Below are 27,851 nucleotides of genomic sequence, written 5' to 3'. Positions count from 1 at the left end.
ACAAGTTATTTGCATGCAGGTGTTCACTGGGTTCTGTGAGGTTGTATTTCACAACTTTAACAACTGTGACCCATATGTCTTTTCTGTAGTAAATTTTGGTACTACCTTTTTACACAGTCTGCTCATTGAGCTATGGTATCATTGGCATTTACTATTTCTCTGTCAAACAATAAAGTTTTACTTTGACTTAGTAAAATCAAAACAAAGGTCATTAACAAAAGCCATTAAAATGAAGACAACGAAAATCTGTTTGATGTCTAAAAGAAAAAGGGCAAAGTAATTAGAACCTAAAATTCAATAAGCAAAAGAAAAACAGAGAAAAGTTCTAAGAATAATAAAATAGCAACTCGTGAGACATTAAGGTGTAATTACTCAAATGCTGCTCTGTTCTGCTTCTTGCCATGACTACCGCTGTGCGCCCCTCTGCTGATGCGTGCCCTTCCATGGATCCTCGCCGGGGGCTTAGATTTGTGTCAGGCACTAGTGCACAAGGCGATATTTCTTCTGCCCATCTTCCTGCTGGTCAGCCTATCTCTTGTGTGTCAATTACCTCAAATCATTTGGCTCCTTCAGAAAAGGATTCCAGGCTTCTAATCCGGGGGTGTTTTTCTCAGGTAAGGCTTCCAATCTTCCCTCCAAGGTTTTTGCAACTAGTGGTTGACCTAACTTTGGGGCAAGGTCATCTGCCTAGGATGCTCGCCCACAATCTAAAGCACGAGCAGATCATATGGATGCTGTATTTACAAAACCCTTAAGACATGCCACGTAATCTCCTGGTCTGGAATATGCCGAGGATGTAGCAAAAGAAGTAATTGAGGGAGAAAATTTCTTTGCAGCCCCTGGACTAATTGGCTAGTCCAGTCGCCTCAGGCTGGTTCTTCCAGATTTGCATGGATGGATTAACAAAGCCTGGAAGCCAATGGTGAATGGCAACAGGGAGGTTTACCCCTGCGCTCGTGGGTTCTTCATTGTGGTTTTTGACAGTGCAAAAAATCGCAATGCCATCTTGTGTGAGCGCTGGGTTTGGGGGCAACACTTGCTCCTCCTGAAACAGTTGTTTCCCAATTTTAATGCTCTCTGAACCATTCAGAGTTAAACCCATAAGTCAATCTTTCACACCTTCCACTGCAATTTTGGTTTGAAGCTAGCTTTGAAGCCATTGGCAATTAGTTAGGTGATTTTTTGGCTATTGGCAAGGATACCTCTGGCTTCACCCACACAACATTTGCCCACATATTGGTCGATCTTGACACATCCAAGGATCTCCCTGCGGATATAACTCTCAGAGTTGTCGATTGCTCCTGGACTCAAGTTTTGGATTATGGGCTGGCCTTTCGTTTTCAATGGTGTTTTGAAACTGGGCACTTGGCTGTAAACTGTGCCAGGGCCGAGCCAAATTCAGATCTGTGGGGTTCTTGGTGGAAAGGTGCTCTGCCAAAGCATTACACGGTGGATTCTTCCACCATGCCTCCAGTGGAGAATCTTGAGTCTGCCCTTAAGAAACCCATGTATGGTACTATTCGGCTATTTTCTGAGGATGCTGGAAATATGCAATCTTAGACAGTGGTAAAAGGAAACAAAAATAGCGAGCTCAGCAACAATAAAGACAATGGATGTCTTCTTTCAGATGCTTCTATGACTAGTGATGGAGTTGAGGCTTCTTCTGGGCCTCTGGCTACCCCATTGAACAACCCTCCTATGGATTGTACAAACTACAAAAATGGCAGTCTGTCCATCACAGAGTCTCAGCCTAAGCATGGCTACACAGAAGATAAGAGGAGGAATTCTCCCCCTTTAAAGCCCTCAAATCAAATGACACTTAAATCTACTGTAAAAATGGGAAAATGACGAGAACCTCTTAGATAGCAGGAATTTGCTTCCCCTGGTTTTGCACCCCTCATCAGGGCATGCACCTCTTTTATTTTTTATTTTCAAATATATACCTATCACAAAAAAAATAGCGACTCTCAAATGTGCAGTAATATCAAAAGAAAAAAATCAATAAGCCCTAAACAAACAGTCTCACTTTCAAAAACAAAATATTTTGAAAAATAAGTATCTAGGAGGTTTGTCATAGAACGGTATCTGATGGAACTAGGTGGGTTTGATTTGAAGTCATAGAACGGTATCTTAAGGAACTAGGTGGGTTTAAATTGAAGTAGTTGTACTAGATCAAATCTGTTGAATTTGCAAGTCCCTACCTTACTTGGTAAGAAACAGTTAGCTAGTACATAAATAATCTTCTTCCTACTGGTAGCAACAACAAATTCAAAGGATGTCTCAAGCTCCCAAAATTGCAGTTGGAACCCGCCCAACAAAGCTCTCAATGGTGAGCAATATTAACTGCTATATACATAATCTCCTTCTCACTGGTAGCAACAGCAAATACAAAGCATGTTTCAAGCTACCATGGTTCCAATTGGAACCCACCCGTGACCCAACCAAGCTCCAAAGACGACTTCTAGCAGCTAATATTTTCCAAATGGCTTTTGATAATGGAGATTTACAAAAGACATTTTTTTCATAAATAAATTATAAAACATACAAAAACACAAGGGATAATGGAAAGTACTTATTATTATCGTCAGATTCACCCAAAAAAAAAGAACAATTCAATACCGACAAAGGATTTGTCAAGATTTCTTAACTTAGATACAAATGGTCCTTTAAAAGAATTACACTCTAAACTTTTGCCAGGGAAAAGAAGCTCTACAAATGGTGAACTCGTATGACGTCATCAAACAACAAAATCTTTGATGTCAAAATACCAATCGTATAAGGTAGAAAACACTTGGGAAGGCCTTGGACCACACATTTCAAACAAATCACAAGAACTTCACAGAATTGTCATATGCAATCCTTATCATATTTCTTATACCCATTAAAATTGATGACAGTGACACACTATTTATGACAAATTTCAGTTTTGGATTCAGAAAATTTAAACTTATTTTCCTGTATTTTCTGAATCCAAAACAATACCTATTATATAATATTGCAAGGAAAATAACCTTTCCCTAATGTTAATCTAGGCTAATTAAATAAACGCACATGCAGAAGCATAAATTAACCTGGATTAATTAATTAATTAGCTGGGAATAATAAAAGGGTGTAAAATGTCCAAGGGGTTGAGCTTAACTGGTTAAAACACTGGGTTCTTATTGTGGAGACCCAAGTTCAATTCCCAATAGGGACATCTAAAGTGGAATTCTAAGCTGTGACTCTTGGCCTTTCATAGGATGGGGAAGGTCTTGGGGTCAATCTAATCAAACATAATAATAATAATAATAATAATAATAATAATTCAAAGATATGTAATGGGGATGGGGGCCCCTACTGTGGCCCCACTGGTTCATAGCTCCAGTCAAAAGCTATTCAGGCTTCGGCCAATTACCTATCAAAAAAAAAAAAAAAGGGTGTAAAATTACGCTATTTTAGAAATTAATTGTGAGGTGTTACAGCATTTAGCTCTAGGAATGATGATGATGAAGAATTCTGATGTTGCACTGAAATGCTCTTACTTCAAGACTGAAAATGGATCCTTTGTCTAGCAAAATGCCTCAGAACGGTCACTAACCCCACGGCTTTGACTGTCATGGACTGGCAATATTTAAAAATATTTTGGGGCTTTCACCAAATCACAGGGTTATGTTCTCCTAGGTTAGCACTCTGACCAGCTTCACAGTCATGGCAATTCTTAAATTCTTCAGTCATGCAAATGTCCTAGAATAGTTTGATGCAGAATTAGGATCTTTTTAGTGCTCCAAAGTGAAGTACCTAGAATGATTCTTCTCTTTAATGCATAGGATCTTTAATGAATTTTGGATATAGGTGATCCAGAGAAGTTTGGGGATGCTGGAACAAGCAGAGATGGAAAAAACCAAAAATCCAATTTTTTGGTATTTTCTACATTCTAGTAATTTGCATTTTTGGAGGCCTTTGGAGCAGAATTTGGGGTCAATACTGTCGTCGGTCCCTAAAAATTAGCTACAGGCAAAGCTTTATAGGGACTGAAATTAGAGCTCTTGGAGATCTTTCTGACAATCAGTGTTCCACGGCCATTGGAGATGAGGGGACGCAGGGATGGGGAACAAAGGGCCTAAGTTTGGGGATGGCAGCGGGACGGCATTGGGGGGTGTGGCGGGGGGCGGTGCTGATATACATATAGCACTTGAAAAACTAGTTATGCAAAGATGTATAAGAATTATATTTCAAATGAGATTATGGCAAATTAGTAAAATAACAAAATTGCAAATACTAAATACTAAGATTTCTTGAATACTAAATAAAATTTGACAAATGAAATTGTCAAATTGGAGATTTCTATTATATCAAAAATATGATTTATAATCATGATTCATAATTGGCTTATTAGTTATTACTTGCTTAGAATTATAGTTTGATGGGCGTTTGGGGGCAACACCAAAACAAGGTTGAGGGTAGCACCCTTGGCAAGTGCCTGGGTAAGAGAGAGAGATGTAGAGACAGGTCTAGATCTTGGGGGAAAGAGAAGAAAGTGACATAGAGAGAGGGGTTAGAGGAAGAGTGATAAGTACAGAGACAGGCCTAGAGTTGAAGGGAGACAAAGAGTGAGATAGAGAGCAAAAGAATACTGATAGGAGGTTGCTGATTACTGAAATTTGACTTAAGTCTGAAAATTCTTAAATCTTCTAAATCCTGGAATCTGCATTATAACTCCTAGAGATCCAAAACCACTCTCAAACATCCTGCCAATATATACATGAAATATAACTTAAAGTATAAGTCGCATTCATTTCTTATACTTAAATGTTATATTTCATGTATATATCTAATGAAGAGAATGAGACTGGCTTGAAGGCAAGGATGCCATTTTCATAAATTGCTAAGTTGGGGCTAAGGGAGACTCCTAGGAGTCTTCGAGATGTCTGGACATCCCCAGAGTCTCTAGACGTCCCGGTGGCGGTAGTGGGACGGCAGTGGGATGACAAGGGCCACCCCGTCCCTGTCTCCCCATCTTGGAGACTCGGATCTTTTTTGGGGAGGGAACGTATCCCCGTGGTTCACTGTTGACAATGTAAACAGATTCAGATTTCAATCACCAAGCGAAAAGTTATGACCCCACCAAGTTGGGGTATCTAAATTCCTGGTTTTTTGAAGATTTGTAGTTTTGTTTATTGTTTTATTCCAAATAACTGCTAATTTTGAATTCACAAGATTCTGGAGACATTTGGAATTCCTGATGATTGTATAAACTTCATTTTAGATCGAATGAATTTCGTCTTTGAAGGGTCACAGCTCATCTTTACGTATTTTGCCAATTTATCCAATTTTCAACAATACCACAGGCTCTCACACCTGGTGTTGTAACCTGAATTCTCCATTCGAATTCAGATCAATAGGATAATGTATGCATATTGAATGCCTTTATATACTAATACATAGCAGTAATCATGCAAAACATGTAACAAGTCAGATCTAGCACATGGCAATAATCATGTAAAACATGTACCAAGTCGGTTCATGGAAGGAATAAAATACGAAGGAATCAGTAAAACTTAAATTTGAATACGTGCATATGTAGATCAGATATGGTTGAAGGTGAGAACGAGTGGAAATGGAGAGGAATAGTGAATCAGGGAAGGAACCCTACTTCACACAAGATTGAACCCTTTTTTGACATGTAATTGTATTAAAACATCCCATCAAAATGGCCCAAAGCTAAATGGTAGTTGGCATGGATATGCAAATTTCAGCATTTCAAATATATTAGAAACAATATTAAAACGTTGTTACCACTCCTCAGAAGCGAAAAAAAAATGTCAAAAAGTGAAAAAATTTATCAGGTTTGATGCTTGAGTTGAGTTTCTCGTGGCCATATCAAAATCAACAAAAAGTTGTCATTAAATTAGAGAAAATTCACCCACCGATTGCACGATCAAGCCACTCCTCTTACCATAAAGGTCTAATATTGGCAGAGATGAGTCTGCTGTCATAATACATGGAAATTCTTTTCTATTTGTTTGCTTCAAACTTCCCTTTGATATTCCAATGTAGCTGGGATACAATATGAGAACAAAATACCTAACTGGCACTTAACAACAAAAAGGACTTCAGATATCTCAGTCGACTTATAAGTGGAAGAATTGATAAAAACAATATTTTCATTAAACCATTATAAAAAAAACAAGCCACTCAGAAGATAATGTAATAAGATTACAAACAAATCTGCTCGGCAGGCCACTGCTGCTTCTCTAGTTCTTAATAACCCTGTGACTAAAGAAAAAATACACCTGAGCTTTACAACAAAATATTACAAACTTCAGATATAGCCATAACTATGCTCGTCCTCACTATTCATGAGAATATAAAAATATGCTGTCAAACCAAACACAAAAAGTGATGAAAATACCAAAAACATGGCTCCCAATCCAATAACATCAGCATGTTTTAGGATAGAAGGTATTGCAATACTGCCAATTACAGAAGCCCCAGTCAAGAATTTTGCTATATCCACCCATCTGCTACCAAAAAAGGTTGAAACAAACTGGAAATGTCAATTCATGCACTATTACAACTCTAAAAAATTAAAGAGTATTATAAACACTTGATGGCAATTTGAACAATGAGACCTACCCCCCAGCATCTGCGGAATTAGCAAATGAAGAATCTCCACCTCCAAAAAATAAAAGCGGCATTGGCATTATTATATACATAGTGGCTGCAAAATAATCCAGCTAAGGACTTCAGTATTTATCCCAGTGGGACTGCAGTTTATTGGCAGAAAAATATTCACAGAAATTTCAAGAAAGATAAAGCTTTGCTCTCAGAAGATGCAGCAAAAGTACCCGTTAGCATCGGCCACCAGTTACTGTATAAAGCACAAGCCTGAAAATAAATAATTGTCACATAGGCCCAAAAGAGTGAGAGGGAAATCTAATCACAAAAGAGATTTTGCAAATAAATATACAATCAGATGTAAACCATAGAAGAAGAATATCACAGACCAGTATTTGCAAAACAATTCCGCCAGAAAACAGAATCGCCAAGGCAGCAAGTCTGAATGAATGCAAGCATGCCTGCAAGTGACCTGGAATGTCTGCCATTGAAGTTCCAACTGAGCATAAACATATACCTGCCAAACTATGTCTTGCACCTACACTGAGGAATGGACCATTGCCATTCATCATAATCATTGCGGTGTACATGCCGACACATCACAAACAAACAATGTGGCATAAGTGTTCTGTGAATGTTTTTAAGTTCAAGTGTAATCATACAAGAACGCAACACTGTAATGCTGCAATGCCACAAATGTCCATAAAACTAGAAATAGAACTTGAGAAATATCAGGAAGGTGCATTCTGTGTGAAAGATAACTATAATATTGTAACATATATTAAGTAATAAATGGGTTTTCTTCCTGACAGGTATATAGTTCATAACTTCATATATAACAGCACACAATTAAGACGTGGGAATGGCTTCACAATTCAAAGATAAAGTTGTCTCTTGGTGAAAATATTGAAAAATAGCTGACTAGAAGTAAGGATGCAGCCCCATGAGAGAGGCTACTGCTAGTATTTCTGATCTGGGTTGAAAATCCTAAATTCAATTCCAAGCATAAGAGCATGACACTCAAAAAACCCACAATTAACCCTACGTAATCATGACCTGCCACATTTGCCATGCCATTTCTCAAGTTTTTCACAAATTTTTCAAAAGTGGTTTTAATTTTTTATTTTGCTCATTTTTACAATTTATTGAGCCACAGCACAAAGGCAGATGTAACATTTTTGGTATAGGGTTAGGGTATTCTAAATTTCCTTTAAGTTACACTTTGAAAATAATTCTTTCAAAAATCAAATTTTAAACCACAGTGAAGATTTTTTCTTGTAATACATAACCTAAATGACGTTTGAGGAAAACAAGATAGAGCTGCTCCTATACTAATAGATCATACTTCATAGCAGAATGGCCTGCCGTTTTAGAGCCAGCTGTAAGCTTTTCATGTAAACCCTCTCAGGTGAAACTAAAATATACTTTTTTAAGCCCTGTGCATTTTCTTTTAATGTATAATGACTTGTTTTTATCTACAAGCACTATAAATAGAATTCCACTTATATTTTTTAAGATGTCATTTCAATGCCATAAATAGAATGCTACAATGATTCCAAAAATACCACCAAACTTGTCCTCATCGTCTGTGGTAAAAGTGACTCATTTTTAATGATATGCAGCACTGCCAAATACTCTCCACAGATTAGGAGGTGAAGAGTCACTTGGAAGAGTAACCCCTTCAACTTCCTTGAAAGCTCTTGAGCATTCCACAGTTATGAAACATTGTGTACAAACACCTAGGTTGATGGTGATCATTAGATATCCTAACACTGCAAACAAGACAGCCTGAAAACTAAAAATAATTATCTATTAATATTATCCGTTGCCATTTCTCATATAGTGTGATCTTCTTCCAGTTTGTCTTGTTTTCATTCTTTTCTAACATGCATGGTTGTAAAATATATACATCCGTAGAAGTTCAGCGCAGGTATAGGCTTATATTTCCATTTTGTCTTATGTAATTGCAAACTAGCTGAATCACAAGTGCATCTTCACAACGGGAATTTCAGTATGAATAAATCCATAGGGATAAAAAACTTATTGCAAATTTATGAAGAAATAGATAGGAATATAAAACAATATGTATCTAATATTTTAACTTGTGGTTTCCAACCATCACTTCACAATATTCCAGTTTCCTATCAAATTTATATAAACGGTCCTGCACATAGACTAGAAACAACCACCAAATGTGAGACAGTTATTGTACTGAAGAGGCAATATAATGGCATTTGTTCATTGTATAAGTGCATTTGTTAACAGGCAAACTCATAGTCCACTTCAAAAGAATTACTACTGATAGCTTTAGCTTCTGGATTAGATTGTGTGTGAGTTTCTGAATCAACGATCTGATTGAGAAACTATAACTATCAGAATTATGGATTATGAAAATTTGATATCATTAAAATTACTATTATGGATTATGAAAATCTGATATCATTAAACTATTGATTTACTTACCTAGGACTAATGCAGATTCCCAGATTGATTTTAATTCAGCAGAATTGTCAAGTTTCGACTTATTTTTTCATACGGGCCATCCTGACATGTTCCAGGGAGGGGAACGACTGGAAAAGCCCAAGGGACGCATCCCTATGTAACGATGGAAATTTCATAATCGCCAGGATTAAGTATCATGCCTATATAAACACTGCAAATTGAAACAATGAAATGACCTCCGTTTCACAGAATAAATAGCCAGAATAGTATAATCTAAAATAGAGGGCATTTCAAAATATTGTTAATTAGGTTGCAGCCAGGTATTCAAATACAAACGAAATTCATGCCATGATCAAGCCCCCAAATGGCACTCAGTAACTAGATATCTCTGTGTTATTTTTCTTGTGGGTTTTCCCGAAATAAACTCATATATCCACAAATTAGCAAACTAATACATAAGAATTACCAAGTTATATATCTTCACATAAAATCCAAGAATGAAACGGAAATGGACGAGCATGTTATCTTTGCTTACCTGGAATTATGGTTGCCATTTACTTCGATCTGCAGAGAAATTTGTCTATTTCTGCTATGGAGATCTGCTCACCTTCCATTCTTCGTCCTAGGCCGGTTGGAAGAAGTCATCTTATATCTGGTTAACCCAACGAACGAACTTAATACTTATTTTTTTAAGTGTCTAGAAAGGTTCCCAAAAAAAAACACAAGCGAAAAGCAAAACAAGACTTCTGAGAGGTAATTTTACGTTTTCAATCTGTTTGGGATTTTTTAAGTTCTATGTGAGAAATGCACGGTCAGTAGCTAGAAAGGATTCTGTCTAATTCTTTACAGGACTTATTTCTTTATGGAGGGAATATTATTTACGCATCTCGCCTTTGACAGTAATCGTGGTTTACTGTAGTTATACTTTGAGAATTAGGTTTTTCCATATAAAATTTAAAATAAATTTAATAGTTTTTAATTTTTAATTATGGTTTTTTTTTTAAAATCAAAGGTTCAAAATTGAGGAAGGATGAAGGTTATAGAATTAGCTTTTGATATAAAAAAGTAAGGTGTTGTGTTAACAATAAGAGCAATAGCTAATATCAAAAACTATCTATGGACAACATATAAAAAGAGCTAATATCTTTAGAACACTTGTTCAACAATCTATCAATCTTACTTAAAGTTTGGGAGTTACAAGTCCCTTTGCTTTAGGTTTGTTCGTCTCCATTTCGTTTGGCATCATATCTTAAGTGAGGTCAATTGAACTCTACGATATGAGTGGAACTATCATCAGTCTCAAGATTTCCCTCTCCTCTTCTATAGAATTAGTTTTCTATGCCTAAAAAATATATTAATCTTAAAAAAATTATGATAAAAAAATATATATATATATTTTAATATTATTAATTAGAAAAAGAATGTGCATAAAACAAAAAAATCTCTCTTATTATTATTTTTATTTCAAAAAAAAATTATGATAAAAAATTAAAAATATATATATTTTAATATTATTAATTAGAAAAAGAAACTGCATAAAACAAAAAATAATATATTTTATTATTATCTTTATTTTATTAGAATATCTGTTAATACTATTTCTTTTATTAGAATTTTTTAGTTTTTTAAAAGAAAAAGAAAAAAATATTAAAAATGAAAGAAATAGCTTTCTTATAATTTTATTTTTTTAAAGATTAATTTTTCATTAATTTTAAAATTTATTTTAAATTAGTTTAATTATGTCAAAGTCATTCTTATGTGACCTTGGCAAATATATTAAATCCTAGAGTTTTGTTTAAAATGATAAAATATAATATTTTTTATAATTAAATACATAAATTCTTTATTATAAGTTGATTTTCTTGTTAAAAGTGTTTTTTATTTAATATATATGTATTTGATATTTGATATTTGATATATTTAATTTTATTTTATTTAATAATTATTATTTTTTTAAATATGAAATGATTTGCATGCAATAAATAATAAATTAGAATTGAAAATTAGTTTTAAATCTAGATTTACTCTTTAACTTATTCTAAAATTCTAAAATTAGTCATTGTTGATTTATTTTTAAATAAAAATTTAATTCATTTTAATTTATTTGTATTAGATTATAAATGTTTATTAATTTTAAAAATTACTATTTATTATTATAATTCTTGAGTTAATTGTAAGCTTCAAAAATATTTTGGTGATTAGATTAATAATTTTAGATCCAATAGTCCTTAATCCCACATAGAAATAGAGTTGTACTTAATAGTACTTAAAGTATTTATTATTAATGCCAAATTTATAATAATCCTAACTATAACCTTTATATTACTTCATTATGGTTTAATTCTAGCGTACAGTGCACATAGAATCAATTGAAAAAGAAAAAAACCACAATTATAGTTATAAATTATTACACAGATACAATATCCGAAGATTTTATCTAAGTAATGCGAGAACATACTCTTACCAACTACATAATGCATCATTCGAGATATGATAAATCTTAGTGTTAGGATTTGGATTGTGATTCAATTAATGTTAATGTTTTTTGAAATATACTACTAATATTTTTTAGGTACATGTTTTATCGTTATTTTAGTTCCTAATAAATTAAAAAAATTAGTATTATTTTTTATTTAATTATTTTCAATTTAAAATATTATTATTTATTATAAAAATTTATATTTATATTTTTATTAATATTTGGATTTTTTCGTATATTTTGACTTTGCATTTAGTTTATTCTATTTTAATTTTTATTTTAGATTTAAGTTTGAAATTTATTTTAAATTATGTGTGTATTTTTACAAGATTACAAATAATAATTAAAAGTTATTATAATTATTTATCTTATTAAAATTTTAATTTATTGTAGAACAGTTTTTTTTGAATTTTAATTTTAATTTATATAATACATTTAATTTGTCTCTCCATCACACACTCTCTCTCTCTCTCTCTCTCTCTCTCTCTCTCTCTCTCTCTCTCTCTCTCTCTCTCTCTCTCTCTCTCTCTCTCTCTCTCTCTCTCTCTCTCTCTCTCTACATATCTCTATCACTCCCTCTTTCTATCCCTATCTATACCTCTCCCTCTCTCCCCTCTTTCTATCCCTATCTATACCTCTCCCTCTCTCTTCTCTATGCTTTTTTTTTAATCAATGAAATCGGTTTTGACTAGAGGTTTGAACCAGTGGGGTCACAATGGGGAACCCCATCCCCGAGTACATAGATGATGTTTTTTGCAAAGTATTAACACCTCTTCTTACCTTATTCCTTAACACTTCTTTTACTCTCCACTACTTATCACTCATGTTTTCTCTCGGTATCCCTCTATCCAATCCTCTCCTTGTCTCTCCACTCCTTATCACTCCACCCCTTCTCCTTTTCATGCATCTGCTTATCTCCACTAATCCTCCTTATCGCTCAATTATCACTCCACCCCTACTCCTCCTTCACATATATCCTTATTGCTCTAAAACTTACACCCAAGTTGCTCACATGGTAACAACCCCTCTAAATTTTCTTCCAACGATCCTCCGTGGAGTGGTGTGGAGGCCTTAACACCTCTGACTACGAGTCTAACAATGCCTTTGAATGGTCCACCACCAAGCCTTGCAACGTGGATCTCTGTTGTTGCTACCAATCAGTCCTCTAACTTGTCCTTACCTCTGCATCTGGAAGTGTTGGGCGGATTAACCTATCGTTCCTTCATACTTTTTGATTGAGACCAAGTGAGTGAGCCAAGACTCAAACATCAGACCACCGTATCAACACGATATCACAACCATCATTGTGTTGTGGGGTGAACCCCAATCTCTCTCCTCTTTATATATATCCTTTATCTCTCTATTGGTCCCTCTAGCCCTATCTTCCCATCTCTCTCTCTCTCTCTCTCTCTCTCTCTCTCTCTCTCTCTCTCTCTCTCTCTCTCTCTCTCTCTCTCTCTCTCTCTCTCTCTCTCTCTCTCTCTCTCTCTCTCTCTCTCTCTCTCTCTCTCTCTCTCTCTATATATATATATATATATATAGTCGCGTTTGGATCCCTATAACTAGATGCATAGTTCATTTTAAGTTATCACTTCTCGATTGAAACCTCGGTTGCACAAACAACATTAATTTTTAAATGGCCTACCAATTGAACTTACACATTGAACAAATGTATGCAAAATACACCAAAATTTTCCTAATTGACCTTCCACACCTCTTCAGCATACCCATTGCACACCAAAGTGGGATTGCTAGTTTAAACTTATTTGTCTTATTAAAATTTAAAATTATTGTAGAATATTATATTTTGAATTAAAATTATAATTATCATGGAATAATTATAATTTGAATTAAAATATTTATTTTATTATAATCATAAGAATATCTTTTTTTTTTAATAATATCTATTAATGGTATATTCTTAGTTATCTTGTTTTTTAATTTATTGTAATTTTTTATGTGTTTTGTCTTGTAAATTTATTTTTTGTTACAAAATAATTATATTTTAATTTCTATGATAAAATAAGTTTCAACTTAAAACCTAAATTAACTGTTTAGAGTGAGAAAGCAAGAAGAACATGTAACTTTTGATTATTCATTTCATGTCAATAATTTAAGGATAGCATGTGGAGTTATGTTAAGGGTAGCATGTCATTTCATTATTGTCTCCATCTCTATCTCTTTCCCATGTCTATATCCCCTTACATCTCCCTATATCTCTCTTTTTTCCCCTTCTATCCTTCCCACTCCATCTATCTCTTTATCGCTCCCTCTCTCTCCCTCTCACTCCCTCTTTTTATATCTCTCTACTTCTATATCCTCTTTCCCCCTCTCTATCTATTTATATATCTCCATCCCTCTTTATCTCTATCTCCATAAATCTTTCACTCACATACACATTCCCTATTTCTCCCTCCCTGTCTCTATCTCTAGATCTTATACACTCATCTTCCTTCATCTCTCCTACTCTCTCTCTAAACCCCTCTCTACCTCTCCATATATCACTTCCTATATCTTTATCTTTCTATCTCCCCCTGTCTCATTGTCATCCTTTTTTATCTCTATTTATCCCTATCCTCCTTTTCTCTATTTCCATCTCTCCCTCTCTCTCACTCCCTTTATATTTTACAAGTTGTATCAGCTCACTCTCCTTTCTATCTCTATCTCTATCTCTTTCTATCATTATATATCCATCTCTCCCTCGTTCTATCTTATCTCTCCCTCTCACCCGCAGCACTCCCTCTTTTTATATCTCTCTACTTTTTATATCTCTCTACTTTTGCTCTCTCTCTCTCTCTCTCTCTCTCTCTCTCTCTCTCTCTCTCTCTCTCTCTCTCTCTCTCTCTCTCTCTCTCTCTCTCTCTCTCTCTTCATGTATTTTTCTATATCTCTCTCTTTCTCTTCCAATATATGTCTATCTCCTGCTATTTCTCTTACCCTTTCTTCATCTCTATTTTTATATCTCTAGTTCTCTTTGTTTTTCCATCTCTTTATCTCTCCCCCTATACCCTTCTCTCTATATCTTTGTCTCTCTAACTCTATCTCACCATCTATATATATATCTCTTTATTGCTCCCTCTACCTCTCTCTATCTCTATGTCTATTTTTTTCCTCTTCCTCTCTCACTCTATCTTGATCTCGACCTTTGTCTTCCTTTATCCCCTATATCTCTAGACATGCCTCCCTCTATCCACCATCTCTCTCCTTCTCTCTCTTTTTGGACCTCTATACCAATATATTTTTTCCTCTCTATATCTATCCCTCTATCTCTATCTAGTTATCTTTATCTCTCTGCTACTATATATCTCCCTCTCTATATATATCACTTCATATCTCTATCTAAATATCTTTCTAACTCTCACACTCTCTCCCACTATTTATGTTTCCCTTCCATCTCTTCTCCTCTCTTTCTCTTTATTTCTCCATCTCTCCACTTTCATCTCCTTATTCTCCATATTTATCTTAAACTCTATCTATATCTTTATCTTCTCCTATATATCTAGCTCCATCACTAAACCTATCTCTCTCACTCTTCCCCCTCTATACATCCCTCTTTCTAGTCATATATCAACCTTTATCTCACTCTCACCCCATTGCAAACATAATATGAGCCTATTCATAATGAAACCTGATTATCTTGTCCATTCAAAGGATGTGTTTCAGTCATGATTAGATCCTTGTAAGTGGACACATAGTTGATTTTAAGCTATCACTTCTTCATTGAGACCTTTGTTGCACAAACAACATGATGTCCTACCAATTAACCTCATGTACTACACAAATTTATGCAAAATATAGACTAAATTTTCCCTAATTGATATTTCATGCCTCTTTGGCATACCCACTGCACACCAAGGTGCAATTGCTAGTTAGTACTTGTCTATAGACATAAAATTGGCTATGAGAAATTAAATAAATATTTTATATTTATTTAATGATTATTCTTCTATTAAATAGTTAATTTGAAAAGGTTAATTTATTTAATTCATTTTATATTCTTCGATTAATTAATCAAATTGAAACTTTTTAATTCATTCATTTATTTATATCCCTTTCTTCTAAACCAATTAATTAAATATCTAATATTTAGTTATCTCCTATCTACTATCCTATAGTCTCATCAATTAAATAATTTCTTAATTATTTAATCTCTCTTTTTCAACTCATCTCATCTCCACATCATCTTCTCATTTTCCAACTCATCCATCATGTGGCTAAAGACTTCCAAATCATTCTTCAAATAATGTTTGCGTACACACATTTCTCAACTTCCTTATATTTTCTCCAACCTCCCTACATCTTTGGAGGGAGTTGAGTCCACTTGTCCTCTTATCCCTAAATCTTCTCCAACTATCCTAGATTCTCTCAGTCTTCATCTTCAATCAAGGTGAGCCTTTTGACACTTGGCTTCTCCTTCCACCTTTTCCTCCATCTTGTAGGTGTAGGAGGAACATCTTCCGCCTTTATCTCTCACATATCAACCTCTTGCTCATAGCCATCCAAATTGCAAGATTTAATCATGACCGTTGATCTTTGCTACCTAAGCCTATGCACTCAAAATCTATAAATAGAGGTCTCCTAAGCCAATTTTGAAACTAATAGCTAATCTTATAGTAACTAGGAGTCTTAATCTTTGCAACCGTGAGTTCATTTGTCTAAGCATTTTTAGAGTTTTTGAGCAAAATAGCATAAAGCATTTTCATAGCATAGTTTTGCATATCATATCATCTATTAGTCCATTCCACACTTGCCATCTTGGAAGCTACCAGTGCTTGTCTAAGAGAAAATCATGTGCAACCAAGAACAATGGGGTTAGGACACAATGAGACTTAATCCATGAAGGTATAACAATTTTATTTTCTTTTATTTCATGTTGTTTCATTGGTTGAAGCTTGAGTTCATGTAATTTTCTTTTATATTTGCATGATGGACTAACAAGTTACAGGGAAATTCTAAGGTGAAAGTTGAAACTTAAGTCGATACATTTTTTGGCACCCACCATGGGGGTTGAGCCTCGCACATCTCCTTCTAATATCCTATCTAATTCTCGAATTAATGCATTTGTAAACCTGTTTCACGCATGTGTGAAATTGGGTAATGTTTTTACTACATAGGTTAGCACTTTCATTGCTTAGGTTAGCACTTTTGTCACCCAAGTTAACACTTTTGTTGCATAGGTTAGTGCTTTTTTTTCTTAGGTTAGTGCTTATGCATGTGAAATCGTGCCTTTAAAAGTTAGGTTAGTGCTTTTGCAACACAGGTTAATGCTTTTGTTCTATAGGGTAGCGTTTTTGCTTGGCAGGATAGTGCTTTTGTTCTTTTAGCGTTTTCATTCTATTATCTACAAAATTTGAAATTTTACAATCTGTCAGCTAACAGATCTTTGCAAGTTCAACTATCCAAGACTAATTTTGGCAAACTACTAATTTCTGTGCATGCAAGTAAAAGAGCAATTTTGATGCATTTTCTCACTTAGTTTAGCTAGGAGTTCTTTTGGAAAGTAAAAAATCATAAATCTTTCACCTAGCTTAACTAAGGGGTTAATGACCAGCATGCAACTTGCATCATGTGTTCTCAGTAATGTAGTTGCACATAGATAATCTAAAGGTTAAAATGAATCATTGTCTACCGTGTTTTCTTGAAAGTAGTAGGTGAGTATGCTCTCACCCTAATACGGTGATAAAAAACTAGACATGCTTTTATTTTGTGTCTTACCTTTAGAGGGCCTACCTTCCCAAGCTGCCTTGAGGGGACCAATGAGAGGGGAAAGCCTCAAGTGGAAATGTGATAATATTGATTCCTTTCGATCCACTCTAAATAAATCATGTATATGATGAAAGTCATGGGCAACGTGCGTTGATTAGTTCATACTGACACTATGTTTTCCCATAAACCCTATGGAGCACAACCTCTATAGGATGGGAACCTTTTGTATTTGCAGAGTGTAAAGTGCCACATGTATGGCCACATGACCAGAAGCCCTTATTAAAAACCATTTTGTCTAGTTACCAAAATCCTTCTAATTGTTGGCACAGGAGGTCGGACCTGTTAAGCGGCTCACACACATACGGTTCTTAGTAGAGATCTGTAGTTTGTCATGGGGAGTTTTCATGGAAACTGGTGCTTGGCTGCCCCAGAGAAGTGAGTGTCAAGAGTAGATCCAATGGGGTCAAGCACCTAGATATCCGCTTTGAATAGTGTAGCCTTAGGGGAAAACTCATGTGAGATTCAACAATTATTGTCTCAGCCTACCATAGGACTTGTGCTTGCTTGTGCACTTTGAATTTCCAAACATTGTGTCTTTTGTATCTGCAAAATATTCTCAAAATGGTCAAAAACTTGAAAAAACATCATCCTGAAATGAGTCAAAAATCCAACAACTTGCTAGAAAACTTAGAAATTCATTCAATACAGTAAGAATCACGCTTTTACAATGCAAAATAGCTCTTTTACGACGCAGAACAACTCTTTTACACATCAAGACAACACTTTTGCTCAACATTTTAGCACATTTGAACCCTAGGATCACGCATTTGCTTAACAAGACAATGTTTTTGTAACCAAAACAATGCATTCAAACATTAGAATCATGCTTTTATAGCTACAGTGCAACGCTTTCATTCAATAGAACAATGCTTTTGTTCAATAGGTTAGCGCATTTGTTTTCATGCATCTGCAATAGTGAGCACTTCCCCACATCAGACCAAAACTTCAACATCAGTTACAGATACCCTTTTTCAAGGAGGTTCGTCTTCACTTGTCACAGATCTTCAAACTAGTCAAACAATCAGGTTATCAATCAAATAGGTTATTTTCCAAAGGTTTTTATAAGCATAAACATCCAACAAGTTATTGACTCAACCATCTCAAGTGCAAAATCAACATCACTATCAGTTTCTTATTAGGATACATCAAATCCTTTATCACAAAAATAGATTATATCAACCTTTGTTCATTATCTTGGATATATCATTCCTATTTGAACCTAGGTTATATCAAAATCAAGATTGCACTCACTTTGGAATCAAACAACTAGTAAATCATTAGATGCTTATATGACTTTTAGATATCGCCTCAAGAAAAGAAAACCAAGTTGGAAGGCTATCTTGAAGAAGAGGAGATTCTTATACACCAATCGCAAAATTTTGTTGAAACATAGAACATTCCTACATCGTTTTAGGAACTATTTATGTGGTTACGGAATAGAGTTTGATGAAGAAACTTTGCAAGCACATGCTTTTCAATAAAAAGACGTCTTATCACAACGCACTAATAAGGGTGGTAAAATCAACTTAGCTTATCTTCCTAAACTAGTGATTAACTATTAAGTTGCATTTATAAAATCAAAACTTGGGAAGTTTCAAATCAATCATATGCCAATTTGGACTAGAGCTCAACACGAGCAGTTGAGAAGACAACAAAAACAAATGGAAGAAGACAATTCAATATTTCAACCATTTGGATACATTGATGTTGATGAAGAAGAAGTCAATAACACCATTAGAGACCTTGAACAATATTTTAGATTTGACAAAGTAATGTAAAAACTCTTGAAAAAACAAAAACAAAAGTATATCCTAATGTTCGCAAATTCAGGAGCAAAATTGTCACAAGGCTTTAACATGGAAAGTTTGAAATAAGATGCAGAAACAAGTCATAATCAAAACACTGGTGACCCTAATTATGATGACATAAAATGAGTGAACCATGAAGAAACAAGAGGAGATAGAACAAGAAGAGACCATGATGATGCAAGAAACCAAGATGAAACAAGAAGGGAGTGAAGTGATAGGAGAACTTATGAGGATGCAAGGAGAACTCATGTTGATAATCCTCTATTGACTCTCACTCATCAAATGAAAACCTTGCAACAACAAATACACGATATGTATAATGGAACAAGTTCCAAGAAATATTCATTGGAGGATATCTGTCCATATCCTTTTGACGAGAATTTAAACATGATACCATTCCCACAACATTGTGAAATCCCTAAATACGATAAATATGATGGGAAATATTATCCTTAAGATCACATTAGGAAATTTTGCACACTAAGTATGGAGTTTGCACAAAATGAAACTTACTTGATGTGTCTATTTCCTAGAAGCTTAAGCGAGCAATCAATGGAATGGTTCTCAAGATTACCATCTGGGATTAAATCTTTTGAAGAACTTGTGAACAGATTTATCTCACAATACTCCTATAACATATGAAATGAGATAACAATGTTAGACATATGCAATATAAAACAAAAGAATTGTGAACCTTTCATGGTCTTTTCACAGTGATGGAGACGACTGTTTAATAGATATCCAAGAGATGTACTAGATAAAGAGAAAATGGACATATTCATTGATAACCTTACTAGTGAAATGAGTTATCGTCTCAAATTGCAATGTCCTCCTACTTTTAAGTCAAAATGATTGAAAATTGACTAAATATAGAGGATGCAATGGTAAATAAAGGAGAGTTAAACTCTACAATAGTTCCTATAACAACAATCACAACAACAACAATGGTAACAATAACAATGACAAGCCTAAATTCTGGTCTAAGAATAGGAATGTTACTAATGGAAGAAATGATGATAACAATGTTGTCAAACAACAACCAATCTTTAACTTATCAAGTCAAGTGCCAAACAACAACAATTAAGAGAATAGTAAACCCGAGTCTTTCTTCTCCAATCCCCATAGGAAATTCACAAACATTGGAGAACCATTGGAATCAGCTTTGAAGACTCTTCTTGTGAATAAATTGATTACCTTACGAGAAGCAAGAAATTATGAGCCTCAAATCAAATAGAGTTGGTGGAATGAAAATCATTTTTGCAACTATCATCGAAACAAAGGACACCAAACCAATGATTGTCAAAGATTAAAGTACCTCATTCAAGACTTAATTGATAATGGAACTATCACAGTGGATGGTCATAAAATGAATGAATCGCATCTAGCATTCAAAACTCCACTCCCAAATTATGGAAAAGGTGAACAATCTAAACCAAAGGATGACAAGGGAAAATCCAAGGTAAACTACACTTACACATATGATGATGTGGTAAATGTCATCATTGTCAATGACAAAACAACTTTAGAACCGATCAACGCCCTTACTAGAAGCAAAAAAAAGTTTACATTTTCAGTTACAATGAATGAATCAACATCTACTTCGAGACGGTACAATTTCGTGGAACAATTACAAAAGATACCCACCCAAATTTCAATTTTGGAGCTCCTAAAAGTTTCACCTATGCATAAGGAAATATTGGAGAGAGTTCTAGCATAAACAATGGTCTCAAAAGACCTGGATGTAGATCAATTCCAAAACATGGTGGGACACCTCATAGCCCCTCATTGCTTATTCTTTTCTAAAAATGATGACGCGTCCTTACAACAACCTCACAATGCTCCCCTACATATCGAAGTCACCATTCATACAACTCGTGTCAAACGCGTACTCATAGATGGTGGAGCCGCCTTGAACATTTGTGCATTAAGTTTAATAAAGGCTTTGGGATATTTAGAGAATGTAGTGGATCCAAAAAATAAAATAACTATCAAGGCTTATGGTGAAGAAGAGCATTCTTCTAAAGGGACTGTGGTGTTGCCAATCAAAATAGGACCAGAAGAAAGAGATATATTGTGCCAAGTTCTAGATTTGAATCTGTAGTCACATAAATCTGCCCATTTTAATTAAATGAATATTTTCTATTTATTTTATTAAAAACCTATTAGCCATCAATTAATTAAATTAACATTTAATTAATTCATCTTCAAATCATTCTCCTATTAATTAAATAAATTATTCAATTTATTTTAATTCATTCATTAAACTAAATTCACAATCAATTAATTGAATAAATTCTATTTATTTCATTTAACCCCCTTTCCTCTTTTAAATAAATTAAATAAAACATTTATTCAAATCATTAAAATCCCCCCCACTTGCATTCTCCTAAAAATGCAACTTGCACCTATTTGTTGAAATAAATGAATTTTATTTTAATAAAAATTCTATTTTCCCTCACCCACCAAACCCACTTGCAAACCTAATCCCCTTCTAGATTCTTCTAACCCCTTCCTAGTTAGCCTAATCCATCCCCTAATTATTATCACATTCCTAAGCAACTTGAAGTCACTTCTCAAAGACTCCAAAGTCTTTGAAAAGCATTAAATGCTTTATGTGTTCAACAATTTAACCTCTAAAGTCTTCCAAACCACTAATGGCTCTTACATGACCATTAATGGCTCTTACATAACCATTTATGGTAGAGCCATTTATGGTTAAATCCACTTGCTCCCATGGTTAGGGACTTTGACCCCTAACTCAACCCTCATGTGACCCATGTGTCTCCTCAAGCATTTATTGCTTTGACCATGGTTATCCTCACTAACTCTTGCACAAGAGTTTATCCATTGGATAAAAGCATTATTATTTGGATAATGAATTTATTCACTTAACTCAACATTAACCTTACCTCCCAAGTTAACCCTCAAGTCATGTCAAGCATTTAATGTTTATTCCCTCTCCTCTCAACCCATCTCTTGTTGACATTTGTCATCCTGGGATTGGATTGAAAGTCCTCACATAGATCTTAAACCATTCAATCCTGACCCTTGTTGAGATTACTCAATCTCAACCATCCATTGCTCCATTTTTCCTATAAATAGAGCCCATTTCTTCATTATCCAGATCCTGAAAACTGGTATGCATTTACATTATAGTCATTTTTAGATAGAGAATTCAGCATAAATCATCAATATATTGTTATTTTGGATTAAAATACATCATTTTCATTCCATTTCATCTAATATTAGCTTTTTGTTTACACTTGCATTGCATAACTAAATCATTTTTCATCTTGAACCTCCATAAGGCATCTATAGTGCAAAAAGTTGTTGAGAGCTACACTTATTTGGAACTTGGAGAGGAGAGGAAAAAGGAAGGAGAAGTTACCAACATGATAGAGAGCATATGGAGATGTTTAGTTACATTTTGTAGATTCATTAAGTTTTTTATTTGTTTTGTAGTGTCTTTCTTGATATGCTTGCTTAGGATAGTGTTTTCCATGTGATTTCTAACACTAACAAATTGGTTTCTTGTTGTTTGTATTTGGTTGTCATAACTAATCCTTCCATTTTGCAGAGCATCATTTGGTGAACCCGACGTGAATCCAACACCAAAAATTTTGAAAACTACTAACATTTTTCTGATTTTAATTGCCACACAGGTTGTGCTTTGGCGCTTTTGAACACGCTTTAGCACTTACAAAAGTTTGTGCTTTAGCGTTGTTGTTCACCAGAATAGCGTTATTGTCTGGAAAATAGCACTATTACCCATATTATAGCGCTTTTGAACTTAGAGTAGCGCTTTTGTCCTTAGTTTAGCGCGTTTGACCTCCCTGTTTGATAGAATTTATTTCTGTCTGACAAAATATTTTATCACATTTGTAATAAGTTTAGCGCGTCTGTAAGATATTTAGCACTTTCCTGTTAAATAGCGCTTCTGTGTTTACATAGAGTGGCGCTATTGTAATAAAGAGCTGTAAATTTATACTTTGTAACCGAAAATAAAAAGTTAGGCTTGTGGAAGCCCACCTAGACTGCATTTCATTTTTTTTTAACCTATTTGATTGTTTGTGCAGGGTGAAGGACTTTAGAGTAGAAAGTAGTTAAGTTTATTTCGTTAAATTTGTTTTTCAAAGTTGGATAAAATAAATTCATCTTCTTTTTAGCTTAAAAATTGAACTTCGCACTTTATTTTTGGGTTCTTAAAACAAAACACAACTTTTATTTGGGCTTAAAAAATGAACTTCATTTGTCCAAATTAAAAAGAACAACAAACTCAAATCCCACAAATTTGCTTTCATTGCAAAGTTAGGATTCACTTATATTTGGTGCTTAAAACAACACAAACAAATCTCATTTCTTGCATCAAACTTAAGGAAATTCACAATCAACACTTCAATTTTTGTGCAAGTAAAAAAAACAATCAACTTGTCAAAGGTTTTCATGTTTTAAAGTGATTTACTTCAAATCATACGTGTTTCAAATTCAGTTGACCATGATTTCAATTTCCTAGTTTACTCAACATTTTGCCTTTGAAGTTAAAAAGAACACCATGATTGTTGGAGCAACATCTCCAAATAGTTAGATCACATTGTGATGATGGGTTAAAAAGAACAAGTGTCTTTTGTGTTTGGGCACACTTGTGCATAGTTTGTCGAGTGGTCCTACTTCTAACACACACTATCCTCTCCCTTGGCTTTCATGGTCCTAGGTGCAAGAGAAAAGTGTTAGTAACACTCAAAGTTTATATTTTTTAGAGAGGCCTGCCAAGAGACACATCACTCTTGGGAACGACCTCGTGCGGTAAATCCTTCGAGCCGCTATAGAAATCAGGTGTGAGCGAAAGTTGTGGCCTTGGGTATAGTTGTTCCTACCGTGTAACTTGCTGAAAGGACAAATGGGCCCCACCACAAGTTACAAGGCTCTTAAGTGAGTCACTGCAGAATGAACTTATGTCCAAAGACATAAAAAATTACTAAACACCTTTATGTAGTAGCCCACCCGTTCTATTGATTGAGGATATTTGTGATAAATTTAGTGCAAGAGCATAGAAGGTTTTGCTCCCAAGATATTCACCATACATATTTCCTTGAGTAGAAACATAGCTTTTTGAAAGGCTACTTGTAGTTTGATAAAAGTGGCGACTCCCCCATCATAGGGATCATCTATTTGTTATGCTCGTGCAAGACTTAGTATATCACATCTTTACCTACCATAGCAGGATTAATAAGGTATGTAGTACCAAAGTTGAAGAAATATCAAGATGTGGGCTGAAATTATCGAAACTGGCGATTTGACCTTAGGGATAAAGTATGTTTGAAGTGTCTTCGTTTTGTGTCAAGACCAGTGATAAACTAAGCCGACTTCAAGCTTTTTGTAAAAACATACTCAAAAACATTTGGAAAAAGGGTCAAAAAGTCCAAAGATTGGGTTGATTTAGACCCACACTTATTTGTGCCTTTTGAGGCAACATTCTTGTGTTTGTGTGCTTGCTTTGTTTTCTTGTCAAAGAAAAATCAAAAATCAATTCCAAAACAAGTATTCATCCAACACAAACATTTTCAAATACCAACAAAGATAAAAAAAAACAAAGTGCAACAACAAAGTATCAAACCAATATCTGACCATTCTTCACATTTTGAGAAGGAAGAATCTTCATCAAAATATAAACTTGAAGAAAAGACCATTGAGCTCAAAGGCTTTCATCAAAAGAAGGAGATTTTTCTATCTCAATAGACAAATCTTTGTCTCACATAGAACCTTCTTACGTCACATGTGTCTATATCTTCAAGGAAAATCTAACGAATTTGATCAAGAGTCTTTAAATCACGGAGCTTTTACTCAATATAGAGCTTTGAGCTAACATCAAAACAAGGGAGGCAAAATCAATCCTGCCTTCTTTCTAGACATTTGCATCACATATAACTCAGCTAGGGAAGAACCACCAACCCCCGAACAAGAAGAGGAAGAATTTGTCCCATCTGTGACACAGAGTTTCTATTGAAGTTAACATTCCATCCATTCTCACATTTCACACATCATCAATCCATTTCCACACTCAAAGCATAAAGAGGTCTTGTCTTAGGTTCTTTTTAGTAATTGCTTGAATCAAACACAACACATCACTTTTTAGAGTGTCTCTACATCTAGGGTAAACTCATCCTAAGAGACATTTCTACGCAGGTTAAAACTAGTCTATGAGTGCATCCTCTCATTACTAGGTAGTTGGATCTGTAACACATCTCAAGCCTCTCTAAACCTTATCATATCAAACATTGTCAACAAACACAACAAGCAATTCATAGAAGGACTTTGGTAACATCTACCTTTAGTGTTAGAGATCCATATGCTAAACACTTCACCACACATTTATCTCTCATTTCATCATCAACTCATCATCATTTTCATCAAACTTCAACAAAAACTTTCAAACAAAATGGCTCAAACTAGAAGAGGAAGAAGAGGAAAATCTCAATGAATTCCAAGAATCTCTTAGAGGAAACACAAATGATGAAAATCCTCATGCTCCCACTCCTAAAGCAATCGAAAGAGCACAACACAACCCCCTCTTCAATCGACTTTTTGATGAGATCCTCATAAACAATGTGGATGCCCACTTTTTAAGACTTGCCCAAGAGGGAGCCAAACTACCCTCTGATTTTGATACAACACAATTACGGAAAGCATCAGAACATCAGATCATAATGAGGAGGGAAGAGGTTGAGATCACATTAGATACAACCTTCATCAAGGAAATCCCCCACCTCCTCCACCTCCAAATGACATTGACATGTTGCAGCAACAAGTCGAGAATCTCGCCCAACAACTCCACAGTGGTGTGAAAACAAACCAGTTTTCACTTAATGATATTTGTCCCTATCCCTTTGATAGAAATATACATATGCCACCTTTTCCACAAGGGGTTGAAACACCTAAGTTTGAAAAATATCGAGGAAAAGGAGACTCTTGGGATCATGTTAGATAATTTCACTCTGCTTGCCTAAAAGTGGCATATGAAGACTCATACCTAATGCGTCTTTTTCCTCAGAGTTTGGCAGGGACAACCACGCAATGGTTTTCCTGACTCGCAGGCGGCATTAAGACGTTTGAAGAACTGGTCCAGAAATTCATTGCACATTATTCTCATAACATAGAGCGTGATGTCACCATGGCAGACCTGTGTAACACCAAGAAAAAACCAGGGGAGCTATTTTCAGCTTTCCTGCAACAATGGAGATAAATGTCTAGCAGAAGTTCTCTTCAGCTACCTGAAAGAGAGCTAGTGGAAATATTTATTTCCAACTTGAATGAAGAAATGGAATTTCATCTAGACATGAAAGGCACATAGTCTTTTAATGACATGATCACATAGGGTTTAAAATGTGAACGGGCCCTCATCAAAAAGGGGCTTATCAAAATATACAATGAACCAAAAGATGCCCCTCGCCTGTGCTTCAACAATGATAAACCTAACTTTTGGAATAAAAACAAAAACATCGTCAATGATGGGGTTGTAGATGCATGAACTATCAAGAGTGCACAACCTTTGGTCCGATTTGTGGGGCAAAACCCCCCTCCTAAGAACAACATAGTTCCTCCCCCACCAAATCAAGGACGCAATGTCCAACAAGAAGAACCAAGGCAAAGACAACAGAATTATAAACCAAAACGTACATACACTCCCTTAGGGGAACCTATTGAAATAGTGTTACATCAATTGGTCTTGTCAAATCTAGTGACCTTACCCAAGACCTCTAATTACGAACCTCGGGTCAAACCTCCATGGTGGAGGGATAATGAACATTGCAAATTCCATCAAGGGAAAGGGCATAAAACAAGTAATTGTCATAGATTGAAAGATCTTGTTCAGGATCTTATTGACCTGGGAGAGATTAAAATTGAAGGACATGACCCGAAAACTACCAATAATGATCATCTTATATTTAAAAATCCACTTCCATCACAAGATCAAATGGGTCCTTCCACATCACGACGAAACACAGATACCAATGATTATACGTGATCTGCTTATAATTACACTGTGAATCACCTATATGATGTTGATGAACAAATTGCAACCATTACCATCAAAAATCCAAGCTCTACTTGCAATGTTGTTACGCGGCGTAGCAAGATCACCATCAAAGTAGCTCCACAAGGCACCACCTCCATCCCAAAGTGGTATAACCTTGTGGAATAGTTAGATAAGATGCCCGCACTTATCTCCATCTTAGAGCTTTTGCACCTATCCCCATCTCATAAAACAATCTTGGATCAATCTCTCCAAGAGGCGTCAGTCCCTGTAAATCTAAATACAAATAAATTAAAAGCTATGGTTGGTAATTTAAGGTCATCACCATGTATCACTTTCTTTGAAAGTGACAATACATCCTTCCAACAACCTCATAACACCTCACTCCATATTGAAGGATTCATCAACCAACATCGGATCAAGTGAGTCTTGATTGACAATGGAGCAGGCCTAAATATCTATACACTACAATTGGTCACAACATTGGGATAATGCAGTTGAATCAGTGGATCCCCGCAAAAAGATAACAATAAAAGCTTATGATGATGTAGAGCGTTCGTCAAAAGGAGCAGTTGTGCTAGCAATCTGAGTGGGCCCAGTGGTGAAGCACATCATATGTCAAGTTTTGGACCTTCCTCTGCCGTATAATTTGTTGTTAGGAAAACCTTGGATACATGCCATGCAAGCCGTTCCATCCACCTACCACCAGTGTATCAAGTTTCCTCAT

General features: G+C 35.0%; 1 protein-coding gene across 4 annotated transcripts; it reads right to left on the bottom strand.

Annotated features, from left to right (window-relative positions):
• Positions 1–6,125: 6,125 nt before the first annotated feature.
• LOC131053355 (vacuolar protein sorting-associated protein 55 homolog) lies at positions 6,126–9,936 on the bottom strand. Of its 4 annotated transcripts, XM_059211255.1 has the most exons (7): positions 9,803–9,936; positions 9,575–9,691; positions 9,061–9,250; positions 6,987–7,140; positions 6,828–6,867; positions 6,616–6,700; positions 6,126–6,500 (listed from the first exon to the last, which is right to left on the bottom strand). In XM_059211255.1, the coding sequence occupies exons 4-7, from the start codon at positions 7,083–7,085 to the stop codon at positions 6,302–6,304; spliced, it is 423 nt and encodes a 140-aa protein (XP_059067238.1). In that variant the 5' UTR covers positions 7,086–7,140; positions 9,061–9,250; positions 9,575–9,691; positions 9,803–9,936; the 3' UTR covers positions 6,126–6,301. The 4 variants fall into 4 exon arrangements, with proteins under 4 accessions (XP_059067238.1, XP_059067237.1, XP_057843936.2 ...); XM_059211254.1 differs by lacking the exon at positions 9,061–9,250 and having other exon boundaries at positions 9,803–9,934; XM_057987953.2 differs by having other exon boundaries at positions 9,575–9,882.
• Between the last annotated feature and the right edge of the window lie 17,915 nt (positions 9,937–27,851).

Source organism: Cryptomeria japonica, chromosome 9 (assembly GCF_030272615.1).
Source record: "Cryptomeria japonica chromosome 9, Sugi_1.0, whole genome shotgun sequence".
Taxonomy (NCBI): Eukaryota; Viridiplantae; Streptophyta; class Pinopsida; order Cupressales; family Cupressaceae; genus Cryptomeria; species Cryptomeria japonica.
This window is presented reverse-complemented; position numbering and strand designations above follow the sequence as displayed.

Excerpts from the sequence above, each read along its gene's own strand:
- LOC131053355 (XM_059211255.1), bottom strand. The coding sequence starts at position 7,085 with ATGGCAGACATTCCAGGTCACTTGCAGGCATGCTTGCATTCATTCAGA. Across the intron at positions 6,868-6,986 it reads GAATTGTTTTGCAAATACTG|GCTTGTGCTTTATACAGTAA; the intron begins GTCTGTGATATT and ends ATTTATTTTCAG. Across the intron at positions 6,701-6,827 it reads CTGGTGGCCGATGCTAACGG|CCACTATGTATATAATAATG; the intron begins GTACTTTTGCTG and ends ATTATTTTGCAG.